Source organism: Rhipicephalus microplus, chromosome 4 (genome assembly GCF_043290135.1).
Source record: "Rhipicephalus microplus isolate Deutch F79 chromosome 4, USDA_Rmic, whole genome shotgun sequence".
Lineage (NCBI taxonomy): Eukaryota > Metazoa > Arthropoda > Arachnida > Ixodida > Ixodidae > Rhipicephalus > Rhipicephalus microplus.
The window spans coordinates 40,669,836-40,690,126 of record NC_134703.1 but is presented as its reverse complement, the minus strand read 5'-3'; the positions used below and the strand labels follow the sequence as shown (position 1 = coordinate 40,690,126).

The window sequence follows — 20,291 nt, the reverse complement described above, 5'->3', positions numbered from 1 at the left end:
TGAATGTTCTGTTCAAATTTGCATCCTACTTGTGTTCTGATTCGGGTCACATCCACTTTTTCTGCTGCAGACATCTCCATTTACAGTTATTAATTAGAATTAGGTCAGTCTTTCCATTTGATTATTTGCAATATAGGCACAAGGCAGACATCAGTCTTCAGTACCATGACTACGCTGAAAGCTTCACGGCTGCTGGTTGCACGTCTCGTAGCAGTTTATTCAAGATTTGAAGTTCTGAGAGTTGATATAGGAAATACTTCAACCACTCCTCAGCTCGAGAGTGCTTTTGCTGATATGGCAAACTCCCCAAGTTGCGTAAGTGAGACGAGAGATTCAGTGCTTGAGTATGTATATATGAACGCCAACTTTAAAAGCAAACTTCTCTGTGCAAGTTGCTCATGAGAAAAACTCGGCGGCTCTTGACCCTTGACTTGTGGTGCCCCTTCTGTTTAATATCTGTACGAGAATACTGAATAATATTTGTGAAACACTAATAGGTCATTGGATTTTCGGAAAGATCAGAAATAGGTGGTTGTTAATGATTTTGGGCAGTGTTAATAATTTTAAAGCATTTGTTTGAAGTTCATAGAATGAAATTCATATTAAATAGCTTTAGAGTAACAAAGAATTGTTCTCGAAGTTGATACTGAACAATGTCCACATCTTTTATCAATAGAAGTATGGCATATTGCGCATTGTCGGGCATTCTTTCTGAAAGCACAAATGTAGCACACTGCATCTATAAGCTTTTTCTTTTTTTGTCGGTGAATGTCAGACTCTGTGGAAAGTGCACAAAATTTTGTGAATGTTTCCTTCTCTGAGGTATATAAGCTGCACTCTTGTGGTTAATACCGTCATATGTCAGCTGAGACTAGATATTAATTTTTCCTCCAGTCATTATGCTTGATTGTAGACAGCTCACATTTTAAATATATGCTCAAACATCGTTCTAATGTAACCAGATATAACCAAATATTTGTTGTAATGAAATAAACGAAAAATAGTGTTGCAATAGATATAGTGTTAAAAATAAACCTTTAGAGTGAATTTTTGAATACTATAACGAACTTATTTTTATGTAAGATGCAAGTTTGTTATAATGAGGTTTGAGTGTACAAGGTTTGTTTGTAAAAATACTCTGCCAATTATAACTTATATGAAAAATGAATTGAATAGTATGACATTTTTTTACACAGCTTTGAATGTTTGTGCACCACAACTTTTAAGATAGCGGTGCATGAATACGCGAGTAAATGTGCCAGTAGGTTATAATTAATCATTAGGGAAATGCCAGTTGTTGGTAAAGGCATGTTTTGGTCAACGAAAAGATGTGGCACTGGAATTTGAAGCATAAGCATCCGTGCATTTTACTCTAGAGAATACAGTTTCAAGTATGCAAATGTAGGCACACCTCGATCAAGGAAAATGTACCAGTAGAACCTCATGCATACATGTGTGCCTCTGCTTTTGGAGAATATATTGCTAGCTAATCAAAAAAGATTTTGGCAGTTGGGAGGCCCCCTGTTCACATGTGGCACCCGAAAGTCTTGGATACTGAAATTAAAAGCACAAGGTTAAGACTCTTTGCTGGAACCTTTTTACCGGGTGCTGCTGACAAGGTATTGCAGCTTCATTATTGGGCAACCTATTTCACGAGCACAATTTGGAGTCTAAGTTGTTGCTTATCGAAAGCTGCTCTGATTCTCGGTATTGGTGATATTCTCGGGCAAAATATAAAGTATATGCAATATATGGGATCTTAATTCTAACTGAAGTTCATACCCTTATGCAGATGCCGATACCTGTAGTACCATTAGACCAGTTGATGCAAGTTACCTGTTTTTCAGTTTTTCCCGGTATTTAGTATGCAGTGCTGCTATAGTGCCCCATAACAATCAGTAGGGACTGCTTCATTTGGCGAGTCGAGCTAATTCACAGTCTGTAACCCTGTGGGTTTGACTACTCAACCCTATTAAGTCTCCTGTAATGGTGATTTTTACTGCATGACTCCAGCTGCAATCGATTTGTTTGCTTATTTTTATGTGCGGACACAATTATCAGACTGTAGGTCTCACCATTGTGGAGAGCTTTTTAAATTTTTATTGAACAAACATAATTAAGCAATCCAAACAAGCATACTGACACACTGCCGGGATTCCTCGCTCAAGCAGTGTAATGACAATTTACTGAGTGCACATCAGGTGGTTTTATATTTGGCAAGGTTCCTTATGGCGTTGCATAAATCTGTTGCCAGACTTTCAGGTGGCTGTTGCCAGACTGCCGCTAAATTTGGCTGAAAGTTTTCTCCTGTTGTTGTGGCTTCTTCGTAAGAGTTTAGTGCTATCCGCGGTGCATTTCTTGGCTGAAAATTTTTTTTCCGTAGTTGTGGCTTCTCTGCAAGAGTGTGGTGCTATCCGTGGTGCATTTCACGAGTGCATGAGCGACGCTGGCCGTTTTAATTAACGGAATGAACCGCGCCCAACTGGTAGGTGTTCTGTGCCGCGCCTAGCAGAAGTCGAGCGCGGTGCTACTGCGCAATTAAGAGGCCCAAATCTGAGCACACGGGCCTACAACATTTCCGCCTCAATCGGAATCGCAGCCGCTGCAGCCGGGATTTGAACCCGCGACCTGCGGGTCAGCAGCCGAGTACCTTAGCCACTAGACCACCGCGGCGGGGCGGGGAAGTTTTTCTTCACCACAGTAATAACTCAATTATATTGTTACGAGGGAATGAGAATGTTACTAGGGACTCTTTTAATCAAATAAAATCCTTCCTAAATTTCTGCTGCGACCATTATCCTTGAATGTTCTTAAATGTTACCAGAAAATGTTTTAATGAAGTAAAATCCTTCCTAAATTTCTGCTGCGACCATTATACTTGAATGTTCTCTGTGGTGCGGGCTGCCTATGAGACTCTTTTGCGCCTTGTACTGGAGCATTGCGAAGCGGGCTACAATACAATTTACGAAAGCGTTTTGTACTTGCTTTGTTATGGATGGGAAAAAGCAATCGTTTTATGGACCAGTCCGAGCATTTGCTGCTTAAGGAAAATTGTTTTCTTTCACCAAAAATTTAATAGCGTCATCGCTGCTTTATCAAAGCTAGTGTGAGCCAATGATTGTGACGAATCTTTTTAAATGCTTTATCTCTGCCGTGTACTAGAAGCGCCACAAAAATGTTTGCACTTTAGTCTCTGATAAATCTAATCAGGCTTGCTTACAGTAACTAGGAGCGATGGCAGCAGTTTGCAAAGTGGCGAAGAATAAAGCAGTGAACTCGAGTTCAGTGGGAAGCTCAGCTTCTAAACTTACCCCACAGCTTGACCCACCGTACCAGGGAGAAAGTGAAAGACCGCGGTTGTTTTTTTTTTTTTTGCACGATGAAGGACTAATTAAGAACCAGGCAAGTTAGTTTTCATTCAACTTGAATTGTCTTTGGCAGCTCGCAATACAACTCTGACAGAAAAGAACACACGCACAGCGCTGCTTAGTTCTCTCTCTCTCAGCAAGGAAAAGCTTAGAGAGATGTACACGTGCACATACACTCTCCCCCCTCGCCCCGAAAGAAGCATAAGTTACAAACAAGAAAAAGTAATCAAGTAGAGTTTGAGAAGTCACAAATGTCAAAATGCACAATTATTTCATGGCCCAGTGGTGTTCCGTAAACTCTCAAAACTTCAGAAAACAGTGCAGCAGTCCGGTAAATGGGGGAGTTCTGGTGGGCGAGACTGGCTGTGGCGTTCTGGAGAAGGTAATCGCGTCTTGAAAAACTGCACTGACCATGACACGACTTGAGCAGCTGCGAGGAACGAACAAAGTTGGAAGTCCTTGTAGCATTTGAAGGTCAAATGTCGTAGGCGCCGAATTCTCGGTTATGTTCTCGGGCGATGTTCGGATATCTGACTCCGTCTTGATCTCTGCCGGAGAAAACTTGTGTGATGTTTATTTTCGGGAAAATGGCTTGAATCTGATGCGTTCTTTCTCTCGAGGGAGACCTTGAATTTGTCAACGCTTCACTTGAGTCTATTGTAGATGCCTTTGCTTCAATTCTTGAGTGTTCTAAAATATTTCCGTTCGCCGTCATCTTTGTTGGTGTAGCCCTTGGAGACTGTGTTAGGGCTTGCGTTTGCTGGCATTGATGGTGTTGCTGCGGAAAGAGCTGAGGTGGCAGCACTCTTTGACCATGACTCTGATTTTCTGGGCAACTGCATGCATCCAGTAAGCAGATGGTAGTATGTGAACTGTTATGCGACATTTCGGGTGATGAAGATTGTGCGCTAGAATTTACTGAATGATCTTCGGAGGCTCTTATGACGCCCTTTCTAATGGACGCTTCTAGCTCTCGACAACGGGTGCGATTTGATGCTTCAGAGCCTCCTGTGTCCGTGCACTGGATGGTGACACCGCAGCAGTCGTGGTTTCGTCATATTTCACTCAGAAATGTTTGTCTTTCTGTGTAACTAACGAGTTAAGCTGTTGTGACACATGCATCTGCACAGAAGGGCCAGAGCCTGGCTGAGTATCTTCTGAGTTCCTCGCCTCTATATCAACCGTAGTGAGCATGTGAGTTGCGACATGAGCGCTGTGAGCAACTGAATAGCCAAGCAGCGGAAAAGCACGATGTTGTTGAAGTGCCCGAGACGGAGAGTACAGTGCACAGGTTGGCTCTGTAACGCGAGTGATACGGTGATGTGATGACGTAAAGGTTGGTTTTCGATCGAGCAGTTGCAAAACGCGGTGCGGTGGAGGGTACACTCTTCCTGCAAACAGATCTGACTGCCTTTGCTTTAATTGGTCTTGTTTCAAAGGCCGATTCATTCTTGGTGTCCCAATGCGTGAGCAGCTCTTATGACTGTGGCGACCGAGTGCAATTGTTTCCAGATGGTTGGCAATAAGAAAGTCTTCATCATAGTCGCGAAAACGGGCGATCATCTCTTCTTTGATCTTTTGCCACGATTCGCCGTTATCGAATATGTGTGTCAAGTAAAACTTTAAAGCCTCACAGGGAATGTAGTCAGTGAAGTTGGTGATCATCTCCCGTTCTGACCATGATGCAGCGACAGCGTGGAGCTCGAATAGGCTGAACCAGTCCTGTACGGGTCCGTCGTCCGCTGATCCGGTGTACTTGGGGATGTCAAGGTCACCTGATGGTTCCGTCATTTGTCATATTGCTGGTCGCTGTGTACTGCTAGGAGATGATTCGGTAGTCAATGTATGGTCAGGGCATCTTGTGGGGAACTGCGTCGATGATGGGCGATTGGTAAAGGGGCTGGCAGGTCTTCATCCTGTCGACTCGTGTGACGCTAGATGCGGGAGACATGGCCTGGCTCATAAGCTTGGTTGTTTGGTGTGTTGGTCCCAAGAGGAATGGCTCAACCCACCTTGGGGGATCGGCCATGAATCGTGCGGCGGTGGTATACAAAATAAATAAAATACAGTAAAATATAGGAAATATACTAAAGACGAAAATAAGTAATGAGTATGTACTTATGAGATTAGCATGGTAGCCGGTTTGATTCTTTTATATAGTTATATATGGCTTCATATATGTCCCTGTTATAATGCCCTAGTTCCGAAGCCCCTAGGGAGAGTAGTACCGTTACAGACAGCTCAAGCCCGTGTTTTTGGAAATGTGGTATTAGAAATTTATTCCTTAAATTTTGATACTTGCGGCATTTTTGGTATTAGAATTTGTTTTCCTTAAATTTTGATACCTGCGGAATTTTGTGAAAAAGTGCTCTGTAGTTTCTCTTTGTGTACAATAGTGACAATGAGGGGAAGGAACAAAACCAGGTCTGTATAAATAAAAGTTTAAAGGTGGAATCCTGCATCGCAATTTAGTGAATGTCACTTCAAATTGTCTTGTTTCACACCAAGCGCTGTACCACTGAAACTTGTGTGTTCCTGGCGTATACAAAAATTCCGAAATCGCGTGATTGTATATAAGCAGCTGGGTTTCAAAATATTCAGGATGGGGCCCTGAATTGATTCTGCCACCAGTGTGTCCTCCGCTTCATTTAGTATTAGTCCAGGACTCATACACTATGTTTATTCCGTTCGGACTTCTTCCTCATCCACCTCTACTACTATGGCTTCATACATCATATATATACGACGTACGATGTATATCGTCTAAGTATCTTCTGTTGTAGAAGTGTTTCAAGGTGTGTCCCTTAATGAATATGACTTCAAATGATGCCATGAAGGTGCTCGCAAAGTTTGGGGCCATTTTTGTGCCCATTGCAGTGCCACTAACCTGAAGGAAGTGCTTGCCATAGAACTCAAAATGGTTATAATTTAATAAAAGTTCAAGAAGTGTAAACAGTACCTCGCCACTTACACCAGTTGATGAGTCAGAATTTACATATTGTTATGCCGGGAGCGACATTCCAGGGCGGCTTAAAATTACAATGGTGGTGAGTCTGCTGGGCCCGCGGACCTGAAAACCCTTTTCACTTGACTACCAGGAGGGACCTTTGCAGCCTGTGCTTCCACCTCCTCCTTTGGGTGGTGCACCGAACAATGGGCCTCGCATCTAGACTTATGCCAAGAGCACGCTTTCACCATTCCTAGGCCAGCGACCGCGCCTTGGTGCATTGTGTTCGGGGCTTGCAAGGAGCTAGCTGAGCCAGCGGTGCCCTATTGCTCTTCCCTGTGCCACCGGGTGTGCATGTCCTTGCACTTTTCTAGAAACTGGTTTGGCGCATTAGTCTGCAGAGGGTCGGAGTGGAGGAGGACAATCCTAAAGGAGGGACATGAACTGACTTGTCTTCCCTCCCAGTGAATCCTGGGAAGGCAGTGTATAAAAACGCGAGCGCAGAGACGCTCGGGGGTGCTTCATCTGTTCCATGCTGTTCTACGCTACTCTCAACAAGTAAATATTCTACATAAACTTTTTCTTCCCATCTACACTGGCTCCTCGACTCGTCTTCTTCGGCACTCGGGTGGCTCCAGCCGGGACCGCGTTACCCAAGGTCGCCACAGTCACGGACGTGGCGTCATGTCCCGACACCTCCTCCCTAACAATATTCAGAAACCATAGCCGTTATTTCGTCATGGTGGGGCATGTTGGTGTACAGTGAGCAGACGTCCTCACTGCACACGTCTGCTCACTATATATATAATAACTCTGCCTTATATATATATATATATATATATATATATATATATATATATATATATATATATATATATATATATATATATATATATATACATCGCCTGACGAGTGACATAGAGTGAACTCAATGAACGGCGGCGAGGCGCTCGCCATGTGACGTACGCACTTGCTCGTGTTTCACAGTGATGGTGTTGCCATACGTTTTTTTTTTAAGTTTTAGTGCTCTCTCTCTTTTTTTACAATTGTTAGGTTTGTTACACTGTCAGTAGTCGTAAGCTTAGCCGAAAACAGCTGTTGATGTAAAAAAAAAAACGGTTGGTATGTGGGGTTTAACGTCCCAAAACCACCATATGATTATGAGAGACGCCGTAGTGGAGGGCCCCGGAAATTTCGACTACCTTGGGTTATTTAACGTGCACCCAAATCTGAGCACACAGGCCTACAACATTTCCGCCTCCATCGGAAATGCAGCCGCCGCAGCCGGGATTCGAACCCGCGACCTGCGGGTGAGCAGCCGAGTACCTTAGCCACTAGGCCACCGCGACGAAGCGATGTAAAAAAAAAGTATTAAATGCAACAGTATGCGGGAAGGGTGTGGGCCATTGCTTTAGAGACGTTGCGCTTCGGCTGTAGCATTTGTTAATTGCCTTTGTTCGACTTCACAGCTATTTAGAGCGTTTTTACACTTGTCGATCACGCGCAGGTTGCGATTGATCGTATCTGACCATACTCATATATTTATTTTCGATCGCTTGAACGACGTTTCTTGCGCAACGTGGACCGTACCGTTTTTATGACACCTTCGCAAGTACCTGGCACATGCTTAATACACTGTGACTAATATGCAGATCTGCAGCTGATCACCGCTCTGAAAACCAGCCAGGAGGCAACTACTTGTCAGAAGTTTCAGTTTCACAAAAATGAAACCGAAACTGTCCACGCGCTTGCTGCGACATCTAGAGAGTTATGGCACACCTAGCGAAGGCGAGGGCGAACCGGTGAAGTGACAGCTTGGCTTAACGGCTGAACCGGCTGGCGTTCTGTGGGTGAACGGTAGTGTATAGGTGTTCTGTGGCTGAACTCTACAGAAGGTGTGTGAACACTTTAAACTATAGTTCCTTACCATGGCACAGTGTGCCTTTGCTAGTCGCTGACGTATTGAAATGAAACGGCGTCGGCAAAAAAGAAGGAGAAGCGCTTCGAGCACGCGTTTTTGAAGCGGAGCCCTTGGCGATTATTTTAGCTCTTCGAAAACTTCCATCAAATCAAAACAACGCAGCCATAATGACGGATTCTCTTTCAGTTTGTGCAGCTCTGCCAGCTTCAGAGAACTCTCGAATTCTAAGCACATTCAAAACATTAGTACCCCCGCAGTTGAGACTCCTGAGATTACTATGGGTTCCGGGACACTGTGGATTAAGATTAAATGAATTGGCCGATTCCTTAGCACGAACCGCACTTGAAGGGCCAGTTTTGTCCATACTGCCAGATGTTGAATATATCACGGCAATAAGATATCGAAAATCAGCAATCTCCATTGATACGATAGAAAAAGTAACTACATGGACAGACTATAACCACCTCATGTTTCCATGGCAACCCCACTGGAGTCAGTCCAGAAAGCTCGAAGTCTTAATTACTAAATTTCGATGTCGTGTCCCCCCCCCCCCCCCCCTAAACCTGTATCTACACAGAGCTGGTCAGACAACATCACCCCTCTGCGCATTCTGCGGAGAAATGGAATCACTAGATCATTATTTTTTGTATTGTCGTCGCTACGATATACTTAGAAAAAGGTTACTAGTTATGCCATTTCGGAAAATAGGCCTTAGATTGACGGCGGAAACGGCGCTAAGCTTTGGTGCCTCAGTTTTGGGACATTGCCACAGGGATGCTTTCAATGCCGTTTGCGATTATATTCAGGCAACCAAGCGTATACCTTTGTGATTTTCAATCAAAAAAAATTATTTATTACTCCCCAAGGAAGGAAGGAAAATAGAGGGAAAAGAAAGGCAAGGAGGTTAACCTCAAATCTCAAAATTGCCCAACCTGATTTTTTTCGTTTGCTCTTTTTATGTTGTTTTTATTTTTACATTAGTCTTATTATAATACCAATTCATTACACATAGTTAAAATGATCACAGAAAAACTGCACTACACTTTCTTGGCCAATCCCCCTGAGTGGGTATGAGCCAACATCCCAGGGAAACAAAACAAAACAAAACGCGTATCACGGCTTGCCGCTTTGCGTCGTCTGATTGGCCGGTGGTTGCAAGTGAAGATAGTACGTGGATCGTGAGCGCGAGTCTGAGCCTGCACGAGCCTCGTTTGGCATCCCCATCTGGAACGTCTACGCGGCTGTCTTACGCAATCGTCCAGAAGCTTGCAGTACTGTCCCATCGGAGCCCGACCGAGTTCAGGTGAGCTCTTCCTTATTTCTGTTGGGTAACCGTGGAGTGCGGTTGTTGTTCTCTTCGGCGCTCGCCAACCCGCGTGTTCGGGCTGGTCGGAGTCCCCGCCGGCCGCGTACGTCTCCGTCGGCCGTCGACTTCTGCTTCGTTGGGACCGGCCAGCCCCAACACAGCAATGGCGACGAGGACGTGTAAGAACCCATTTGTCTTTTTCTTGCTTCTAACGGACCTACCTGCTAACCCTAGACGCTCTCTGTTCCCAGCAAGGTGGCTACTGCGTGCTGCGTCGCTTCATTCCTTCTTCATTCAGCTACGCCGCCCTTGTCGTCTTCTTCAAACAGTGTACTGGCGTCATTTCCTTCTCGTCTGCAACTCTCCATTCTTCTTGCTTGAAATTGCTTGAAAACCCGCCACTTCCGTGAACAGACTGGAAATTGGTGTTTCAGGCTTACGCAGACGCGGCCGGGGAGGACGCCAGCAAGCCCGAGCGTCGCAAGGCCCTGCTGATCAACGCGTTGGGCCCCGCCGGGTTAAAGCTCTTCTATACTTTGGACGCCACCAACGCGTCGCCGACGCCAGCGTCGGGCGATGCCTTCAAGAATGCTGTTGCTCTTTTCGATGAGCATTTTAAAGATTTCTCGTGCGATTATCTCGCACGCGTAAAATTCCAAGAAAGGCGACAATTGCCTGGGGAGCCAGCCGCCGAGTTCATTACTTCTCTTCGAACGCTCGCCGCGTCGAGCGGGTTCGGCGCGCTCGAGGACGATATGATCCGCCATCAGCTTTTCACCGGGGTAGCCTCGCGAAACGTCCGCTGCCGCATGCTTCAAAAGGGCTCCTCGATATTATCCGAAGCCCTCTCGATTGCGCGAGAGGACGAGCTTATTCGCTTCCAGTTGGAACGATTCGCTCCGCATTCAGTGCAGCAACTCTCTGCTGCGGGGGGCCAAGGCGGCGGCTCTTTGTTTCACGGGACGCGTCAACATTGCGGCCCTTCATCTTCGTCTCGGCGCAGCGGCCAACATAGACGCCCGCCTGCACAGTCTTTCCGTGGCGGCCAACATGGCGGCCTCTCTGCGTCGCGGGGGCGAGGAAGCCGGCAATATGGCGACCTTATTCCTCCAAATTCTGGTTTTCAAGAACAGCACCGAGCTCCTAACTCGCGTTCGCAATTTTCTTCTCCAAGCGCAACCGCGCATTGCTTTCGTTGCGGGTCGGCTCGGCATTTAGCCAATTTTGCGCAGTGTCCCGCGAGAAACCGCACTTGTCTTGCGTGTGGAAAAATCGGACATTTTCAGTCCGTATGCGATTGCCGTCCAGCAAATCTTCCGGAACCAGTTTCTTCGTCCGCTCCTTCGAGCACTGCACAGACCAATACGGTAACTGTTTTAAATGTGGATGGCCTCCACACTACGTCCGAGCCCAGCATCGTAGCTTCAGTGGGCCATGTGCCCTTGTCATTTCTCGTGGACACTGGTGCCTCAGTCTCTTTAATCAGTGCCGCTGACTTTCATAGTCATTTTTCCAACATTCGGCTTTTGCCTTCACACGTCGTTCTACAAACATATTCCAAGGAAATGATTGATAATTTAGGTCATTTTACAGCTCAGGTCTCCTATCGCAGTCGCACTGCTTCCATTACTTTTTATGTAACTGCCAATGGCAGCTCGCTTTTGGGACGTGATGCCATCAGGGCTTTGTCCATCAACATCGTCGGTGCGTCTATGACGTGTGCTCAAGTCGACGTCGACGAAGCAGAAGACAAAGACGGCCGACGGAGACGTACACGGCCGGCGGGGACTCCGACCAGCCAGCCCGAACACGCGGGTTGGCGCGAAGCGCCTAAGAGAAGAACAACCGCACTCCACGGTTACCCAACACACACTCCTTTTATTTTACAGTCGCCTTGAAATCCTAGATGCCAGAGCGGCGCCCCCTGGCATCCTCACATGTCATTCCGAAACCGAAAACCCAGGACACGACAATCTCATTTACGGCTTACAGTTATTCGCCTAGGGAAGCGGCTCACCCTTCCGAGACGCAATGAGGCGAGACTCGCATAGGCGGCGTATTCAAAAACTAAAGAAAAGTGTCTTGGCTGTACTGCCGGAAACGGGAGGGCCCTGGACGTGGCCCTTTTATTGAATACTGCTATTTACTCATTAAGAACATATTATAGCTGTCGCGTAACTTCTTCAGAGGTGCAGTTTAGTGTTTTCACCGTATTGTTCCGTAATGCCGTCTTTTTAATGGCGAATGCAGGACGGAGATGTTCGCCACGAAACGTGATCGAAGAAAAAAACACAAGGCCACGTTTTCGTTTGGATCGTCAAGCGGTGCTTCTGCTAACCTGCCTTCGTAAGTGTAGCCCTTGAAGGACGTTTCGCAATTTCCTTCAACTCTGGCTAGGTTCCTTTAGGCGTTGCATAAATGGTTGCTAGACTTATGGGTCAGTGTTGCCAGACTGCCGCTAAATTTTACTGAAAATTTTTTTATTGTAGTTGTGGCTTTTCCGTGAGAATTTGTAGCCATCCGCGGTGCATTTCGCGAACGAACGACGCTGGCCGTTTTAATTAACGGAACGAAGCACGCCTAGCAGTAGTCGAGCGTGGCGCTGCTGCACAATTAAGAGGCCAATTTAATTAACGGAATGAACCGCGCCTAGCACAAGTCGAGGCGCGTTCTCTTGCTGTGTGCGCAGCTGTGCGATTAAGATATCGCGTCTCAGTATTAGGGATGACGGGGAAAACTGCATAGAGTCGCAGGAGGTGATGCGTTGCCCCCCCTCCCCCCTTACTTTTTTTTTTTTTTTTCTCTCAGCTGATCGTGTCGCGTCGACCGCGCGCTACGACGGGGGACGCTACGCTTCCCCTAGCTGAATCAGCACAAGATATATCGTTCGGACTCGTATATACATGTGATGAATAAGCGTTCCAAGGCTGGTTAATCGGGGTACTAATTGCACGGCAGCGCCACGCTCGAATTCTGCTAGGCTCGGTTCATTCCGTTAATTAAAACGAATTCTGTAATGCGCTGTTCATTCCGTTAATTAAAACGGAATTAAAACGGTTTCCTAATTGCACGGCAGCACCACGCTCGACTTCTGCTAGGCTCGGTTCATTCCGTTAATTAATACGGCCAGCGTCGCTCATGCACTCGCCAAATGCACCGCGGAATGGCACCAAACTGTTTCGAAGAAACCACAACTAAAGGAAAAAAATTTTTAGCAAAATTTAGTAGCAGTCTGACAACAACCACTTGAAAGTCTGGCAACTGACTTATGCAATGCCAGAAGGAACCTTTCCTCAACCCCTTCCGTATTGTGCGGTCGCAACAATACGCTTACACCGCCATATTCGACATGCAATGTTATCGCGTGTCAGTACCCCTTCGTTCCTTTATATCTTTGAAAAGTCACCCAATGCAAATAGTAGGCGTAGTTTAGGTTTGTTTCACGCCCCCCTCTCGCGGGACCGGATTCCAGCCGTGGTGACCGCATTTTCGGTTGATGACAAAATGCTTGAGGCCCGTGTGCTTTTAGGTGCACGTCAGAAGAACCCCAGGTGGTCGAAGTCCGGAACCCTTCACTACTACGTCCATCATAATAGTATCGCGTTTCTGGACGTAAAATTCTAACAATTATCAGTTTCAACATTTATTAGGTTAACCGAACTGTGTTGCTATATCGAGTGCCGCAGTGCTTCGGTTGAATTACGCCAGACACATGCCAGGGGCGGTGTTGGCGAGGGGAATGGGTTCGCGCCTGCCCCCCTCCCCAACTTTTCTGCCCTTCTAAGAGCGAGCACGTTCGAAACACGCTCATAAGTTCCGCGCTTCTCTGCACCTCTGAAAGGAATCGCTTGTTTTTCGTTCTGCACAAAATGGGGAAAACCAATCTGCACAGAATGGGGAAAATCAATCTGCACAAAATGGGGAAAATCATGTATGCACATGTTGTAATTGATTTCTACATGTTGACATTCTCATTATTTTTGGACAAAGGGGAATTTGAAAAGCTCTTTCGAACTGTCAATCAAGCGAAGGAAAGTGTAGGTGTTGTTAGTGGTAGTAATGACATGCATGAAAGGAAGAATTAGTGGACAAAAGAAAAATTTCGTGCTGGCAGGGATAAACCTGCAACTTTTGAATGCTGCGTCTAATGGTCTGCCAATTGAGCTACAGCGGTGGTTGTCATCTCACACATTTTATTGAGTTTATCTGAATTGAAATGCTGGAGTGTTGGCCCCGCGTTGGTGGTCTAATGGTTAAGGTACTTGGCTGCTGACCCGCAGGTCGCGGGATCGAATCCCGGCTGTGGTGGCTGCTTTTCGATGGAGGCAAAAATGTTGTAGGCCCATGTGCTCAGATTTGGGTGCACGTTAAAGAACCCCAGGTGGTCGAAATTTCCGGAGCCCTCCACTACGGCGTCTCTTATAATCGTATGGTAGTTTTGGGACGTTAAACCCCACAAATGAATCAATCAATGCTGGAGTGTTGTTCAGGGCTGTTAAAAGCTGTGACTGTGAGTATGGAACATATTTTACTTTGCCTACTGGTGTCGCATGGAGGTATAAGTCAGCTGCCAGCTTGTAAAAAGACCACATGCTACATGACGCCAGCAGGCAGGAAGTTAACTCACTGTCATGGCTATAAGTGGCACCTACACTCCCATATCCAAATGCTCAGGTATAGTCAATAGAGTATATGGGACGATGACGGCTGGTGTACCTTGAGGGGTAGAGCATCGGAAGCGGTGCTTGAAGGTTGAAGGTTTGGTTTATTCCGGCGACAGTTTGTCTTCAGCTGCACTACATGTATCACCCCTTATACTTTCTTGGTCTAGTCAGAGTCCTTCAATGCTTTTCCGGTCACAAAACGCTATGATGAGAGCTTGCTGTGTCGCCACGGCTGCTCACATGACAGCACTAGGAGCACGTTGGGGGCTTTCAGGATAGCTTCGCGGTTGTTCACTGGCTTTGCTGCATAGAGAGAGCTGAATCCGGTGGCATCGATGTTTAGCTTTCATGGTTTCTCTAAATTTGTGTGGCTTACGACAATGCCAAGTGCTCTCTGACTGTGCTAATTATGTGCGAGGACAAGGATTGTGCACATAAGAGATGATGCCGAAGACTTGCTGCGTACTGGGTTGCCGCTCCCGCTAAGGAAGCAGGAGTGAAAAGGTGTCGTTCTCTTTACCAAGGGAAGGCAGCAATAGAGAGAAACGGAAACGTATGGTAACGTGACATTAAGCTGGCAGATTTAACTTCGAATGTGAACACGCGAGTGTGTGCAAGAAACATTTTGACACCACGGATTTTATTCGAACTGATGACTTCGTAAATGATGAAGGCGTGTTGTTGCAACCCGAGAAGGCAAAGTTGCGGGCCGGGGTCTTTCCTAGCCTGTTCAAAGGATTGCCAGTGTATATATATATATGTAAGCAAGCCGAAGCCACGATGGCCACGATCTCGGTCAGGGAGAACGAAGCCAGCGGCTAAAAGGGGTTGACTGTTCGGCCGACTCTCCAAGAGTAGACATTCTGGTAACTTCAAGCATGGCAACATCCGATACAACTGCATCTGGCAATGAAGGTGAGCTAAATATCTCTGCATAGCCTCGCCGCTTGTTTTGTCCCATCTTTTTGCTGCTCCCAAATGCCTTGGGCAATTAAATTGTGTTTTGTATCACGCCCTCAGATGCGACGCACGTCGAACTGTGCACGGGCACAGCCAGCCTAACAGATGAAGTAGCAGGCTGTGAAAGGCGAGCTCCTAAGTGCAATGCAGCAACTTCTCCGGTTCCGAATGAAGCTATTGAATTTATTGAATAAAATGAATTTATTGGATCATGCAGTGCAAACATAGCCCGTCCTAGTAACTCGTGTCATTTGTGAAAGTGCCACCAGTGCATAGATATGAGATACCAGAGTGTCCTTGCGTAGTTGCGTAATGTGAAGTGTGACACTTTTACACGTGCAATGTCTATGTGACGTGAACTTGTCAAGCTTTGATGTAGCAAATGAACAGAACAATAATTCACACGGCACAGGGACGTTACCTTGCGAAAGTTTTGTTATTCCCCATTTAAAGTGTTGCCGATGCTGCGAGGTTGGCCGCGGCAAAATGGATGAAGTTTTCGCAAAATGTTAACATGAATGCACTGCTTTTCTTATTTGCTATATGGTTGTATCAAACTCCCACAGTCTGAATGTAAACAGCGCGATCGGTGCTGGCTCAACCCTTGTGTGAGATTGCATTTTGCGAGTTTGTAGATTTAGAAGACTTGCCCAGTGTTGGAAGTCTTATGTAAATATCCTTTGCTCGGAATAAACTCTCTCGCACTCCGTTTTCTGGAGTGGGAGACCGCACTGGAACGACATGGCTTGATCCATTGTAGTCTTGCTATTTGTAAAATGTATGCGAAAGTTTTTCACCTCCTTATGCATTAATCACGTTGTTTGTCAGGTGAAGTATGAATGGTAGTTCAGTTATTGCGGTTTGGCGCAACACAAGCTGTTGCTTCGAACCAGCACAGCATTGGGCCGAATCGAGTGCGTGCGTACGGAGGGCACGTTATTGATCACTGTGACCCTCGCGGCTGCCTTTGTCTCTGTATGAAATTGTGGGTGGAATTTAATTACCAAGAAAGCATTGACAGACTCTGTTAGTTCTCATTGATACTGTATAATGAAGAAAAAGCTCTTGAAGTTCCCTTGTTTTTGTACATGCAAATTAGTTGCACCAAATCTGCTTATTTTATCGGAAGAAAATAAATGTGTTGGAACTCGTGATCCTGAGTGGGAAAATCTGATATATCTACTGCTTAAGAATTTCTATTTGAACTTTCCATGCTATCAAACTTCGCTCATGCACACGTCTATTGGTGAAATACATCCCAGTTTCTGGGTGCTGCTTTTAAGGTGACCCAGCCGTAGGTTTTGCGTTTTGTAATGTGTATTATTTTTTTGAAACCTTGGTTCTTTATAAAAAGTACGAAGGAGGCTTTGAAAAATCCTGAATGTACAAGATTTTTCAGCGGTTTCAAAATACGTCTTTTTTTTTCTCTTCCTCAGAAATGAGTTTTTCAGGTTGCAATTGAGAGTAGCATTGGGTTTTCACAGTTTGAGAATTCCACTACGACAAAGCCGGTTAAGAAGCCGCTGACACCTTGTTAGCGAAATGTGAGAATGTCCTTGAAACATTATTCAAAATTAACAAGCATACCTATCCATCTATAAACACCAAAACAGATGTTTTTGCTTCTTAACTCTACAAGTATACTTTGAGTAAGGGAGGTTCCAGCCTCCCATAGTGATAAAATATGCTAGATAACCCTAGGCATGGCTGGCTGTGAATAAGAAATGTTGCTACTTGGCCACTTCTTTCAGTTATGGCACTGTTATTTTATTTGTCGGTGAACGTTTTCAATATTCTGTTCTGGAAAACTGTTCAGCTAAGAGATAAACTACATGCGGCGATGAACGGGTGCGTTTTTAGCCTTGCAAGTCCAAACAATGTCTTTGTTTGCTGATTCATGGGAGCGCTTGCTTACACGCCTTGTGCCTGCTGCGCCTCATGTGGATTGGCAGTTTCGCATCGGCAAGCGATGCGTGCTTGCACACACTGGCACGCTTCTACTAGACGGTATGCGCCTGGAAACCCGCTGCTTGACTCACGCTTACCGAGTTATTCATAGCACTTGTGATAAGCAATTGGAAGTTGTCTATAAGCTGAAAGATTAAATGAAAGGCTGCTCCGAACCAAGGCCTAGTATGAGTGCACATGTGGACAGGTATAGGAGAAAGCATATTAACTGCTGCTTCAGGCTAATGGTCACATGAGCTAGTCCAACTGGTTGAGTTCGTACTGACCAGCGCAAGCTATTCTTCGCACTCAACAAATGTACATGTATGTAAAAGTGAGCTTGCACATGTTGTCAAGTCTATGCATGCTTTGGCTTCTATGACAGTTTTGTGATACTTACTATACATGAAACATGGCCTTCAGTCGTAATGTAATGGAAAATAGTGATGTATTTACTTGGAAACAATTTTTTGTCTTGCTGCAAAGAAAAATCTACCGTAATAGATGCTGAAATATGGAAACCTTTCCTAAGAAATTGTGTGACAGGACCCAAGGAAGGCTTAATCAAAACTATTTGCTGCTTTTAATTGTGTAAATGAGGTAAAGCATTATAATGAAAGTAGCATAAAAAATGCAACCCGTGGGAGCACAGACTGCCTAGAAAAATTTTAAATATCTAGTGCTCGCCAAAATGCCAATGGTACGTGCTGGAAAAATACTCGGTTAGTGTAAGGCATCTCTAATCTAGCAGGTAACTACGTCTGCATACACCGTTGCGGTGGTCTAGTGGCTAAGGTACTCGGCTGCTCACCCGCAAGTCGCGGGTTCGAATCCCGGCTGCGGTGGCTGCATTTCCGATGGAGGCGGAAATGTTGTAGGCCCCTGTGCTCTGATTTGGATGCACGTTAAAGAACCCCAGGTGGTCGAAATTTCCGGAGCCCTCCACTACGGCGTCTCTCATAATCATGGTGGTTTTGGGACGTTAAACCCCACGTATCAATCAACTACGTCTGCGACTACTACAGGCTGGAACATGCTGCACAAGCTTCTGCGGCATGGTGTGTACATAACGCTCAGAGTATGTGGAAAGTTTTCAAACTACAGGCTATGCCTTTTCACTTGCTTTCCTACCTTGTTCAGCATGTCTTGCCACTCTGCAAGAAGACCCTTGCTTTGCATTGTTTGAAGATTCGCTTTGCTTTTGCTTTGCAGCAACATAGAGGCAAACCTACCAGAACTCTTTGCAATACTTAGGATGAAGTGAGTATAAAAGGCGTAGTATTTTAAGAAAGCATGTACATAGCACTAGCACTGATGATGTCGTGAATTAACTGCCGAGAAATAGCACTTAACTAAATTCATTAGCTTGCAGAGATTGCTTTGCAGGCTGCTAGCCTAGTTAGGAGCCTTAAAATAGCACCTAATGTAACATTCTGTGGACATGGTTATCATTGCTGAGGTGATTGAGCTGCCTCAGAGATATGGTATATTTTGTATATCAGAGGTCATGCTTAGCTGTGTTTGTAGATGCCCTTCTGATTTGTCACTTGTGGAGAGTGATTTTTTTTTCTCCCTTAGTGTTGGTATGAAAAGTTCTTGTGCGGACCTTGCTCACCTCTCCTTCGAATGTAAAATTTTGCATCACTTCCACGTTGCCCGTGCTATCTTCCATCTGCTGTGGTTTTATTATCTGTACATTTTGAAGGCCTCTGCTAACGTGAACGGTGGAGGCATGAAAACAAGACACGTGCGACATCTTGGTGTTGCTCATAGTTTGACTAGTTTCCCTCTATTAAAGAATAAAAAAAACTTTCCTTTTAAGAGACTGCTTATGAATTGTTCAAAACTATGCAAGGATTGGTTGATACATATCAGCATTTTATTTGATAGGCCCACCTTAGTGTTCGACAATAGTATGACAGATTGAGGTAATATTTGCACTGTTTCAGCGCATACCAAAAAAGTTCTCGACAAACTAAGACATAAACTGGCCTAGCACACCAGGTCTTTTGGCCAACTGTGTGTTTTGTGCAAGTGGACGCGTCCTCTTGTGCTTTTGTGTTGAATCATATGTATCCTTTTTATGACATCTTCAAGAGATCTTTTTTTGTTAATGGAAACTTGCCATTGTGCAGACAACAAGCTCTTAGTGACACTGAGGCCAACGGCTGCATGACTGGGTGGTCGGCTCACAAGCACTCACTGTGAGTACCCTTGTACTTTTTTTGCTTCTTTTTTGCAGTGAAATTTAGTTTGGCTGCCAGGTCATAACTGCATCACACTACGTCTTTGTGATATGTTTACACATGAATTTTGGTTTCTAGCACATGAGGGAAACTTGGTACCCTTACAAAATGTTGATGCTATAAATGTATCATGGGAAAAAATTGTGGAAAAAATGAATTACGGCAAAATATGTTGTTGACAACGTGGTGTATGTATTAGTGTCGCGCGGAACGGAATACGTTGGCCAAACATGAAGATGCCTCAATATACGCCTACAGGAACACTGATGGAATGGGCAGAGCGGCAACTCTAGATAATTTAGCGCGAATTGTAAGGGGTTTGGTTGCCTGCCTGCCTACAATTTGAGGTAATCTAGACAAGTGATAATTGGCTCACCAGAAATCGTAGAGGTGGCGCACATTGCTTGCTTCAGAAAAACGTTTATCGACGTGCTTTCCATTGCTTGCTTCAGATTAACGTGCATCGGCTTTCCATTGCTTGCACGAAAAAGAAGTATCTTTTCTAGGGGTATGCTTTCGCGAGATAGTCTTTTCTTTTGTTTTAATTTTTAACTTGTAAGTGATCATGCATGGTTGTAGACGAGTGTTGTTAAGAGCTGTGCAATCTTTCGCTACATGTGTGTTTTTTTCTGAATAACAATCGGTAGTAAAGTTGGCGCTTGTGCATGTCAGCACTCTTTTCGTGCATTTGAGTCTTTTCCCATGCTGTGGAAATTTTTGTTGACGAATCACGGGAACTTCAATGGGCTGCACTGGCCTTATAGTTTGGCTCATGCTTGCCATAGACAGGTCAATGCCTAACCTAAGCAGTGTGCAGGATGTAGTGATAGAGAAAAACCTCACGAACTTCGCAAAATTGTTAAATTACGACAGTCTAACATTGCTGCCCGTCATGTGCTAAATGCAGTTGTCCTCTGCCATGCTTTGATACA

At 45.2% G+C, this 20,291-nt stretch overlaps 1 protein-coding gene across 1 annotated transcript in view; it reads left to right on the top strand.

Moving 5' to 3' along the window:
- LOC119171908 (uncharacterized) overlaps positions 1 to 20,291 on the top strand; it is a 167,224-nt gene that overhangs the window by 58,289 nt on the left and 88,644 nt on the right. The window contains exon 16 of the mRNA XM_075893030.1: positions 19,249 to 19,317. Coding sequence (XP_075749145.1) covers positions 19,249 to 19,317 — 69 coding nt within the window. The remainder of the gene's footprint in view (positions 1 to 19,248; positions 19,318 to 20,291) is intronic.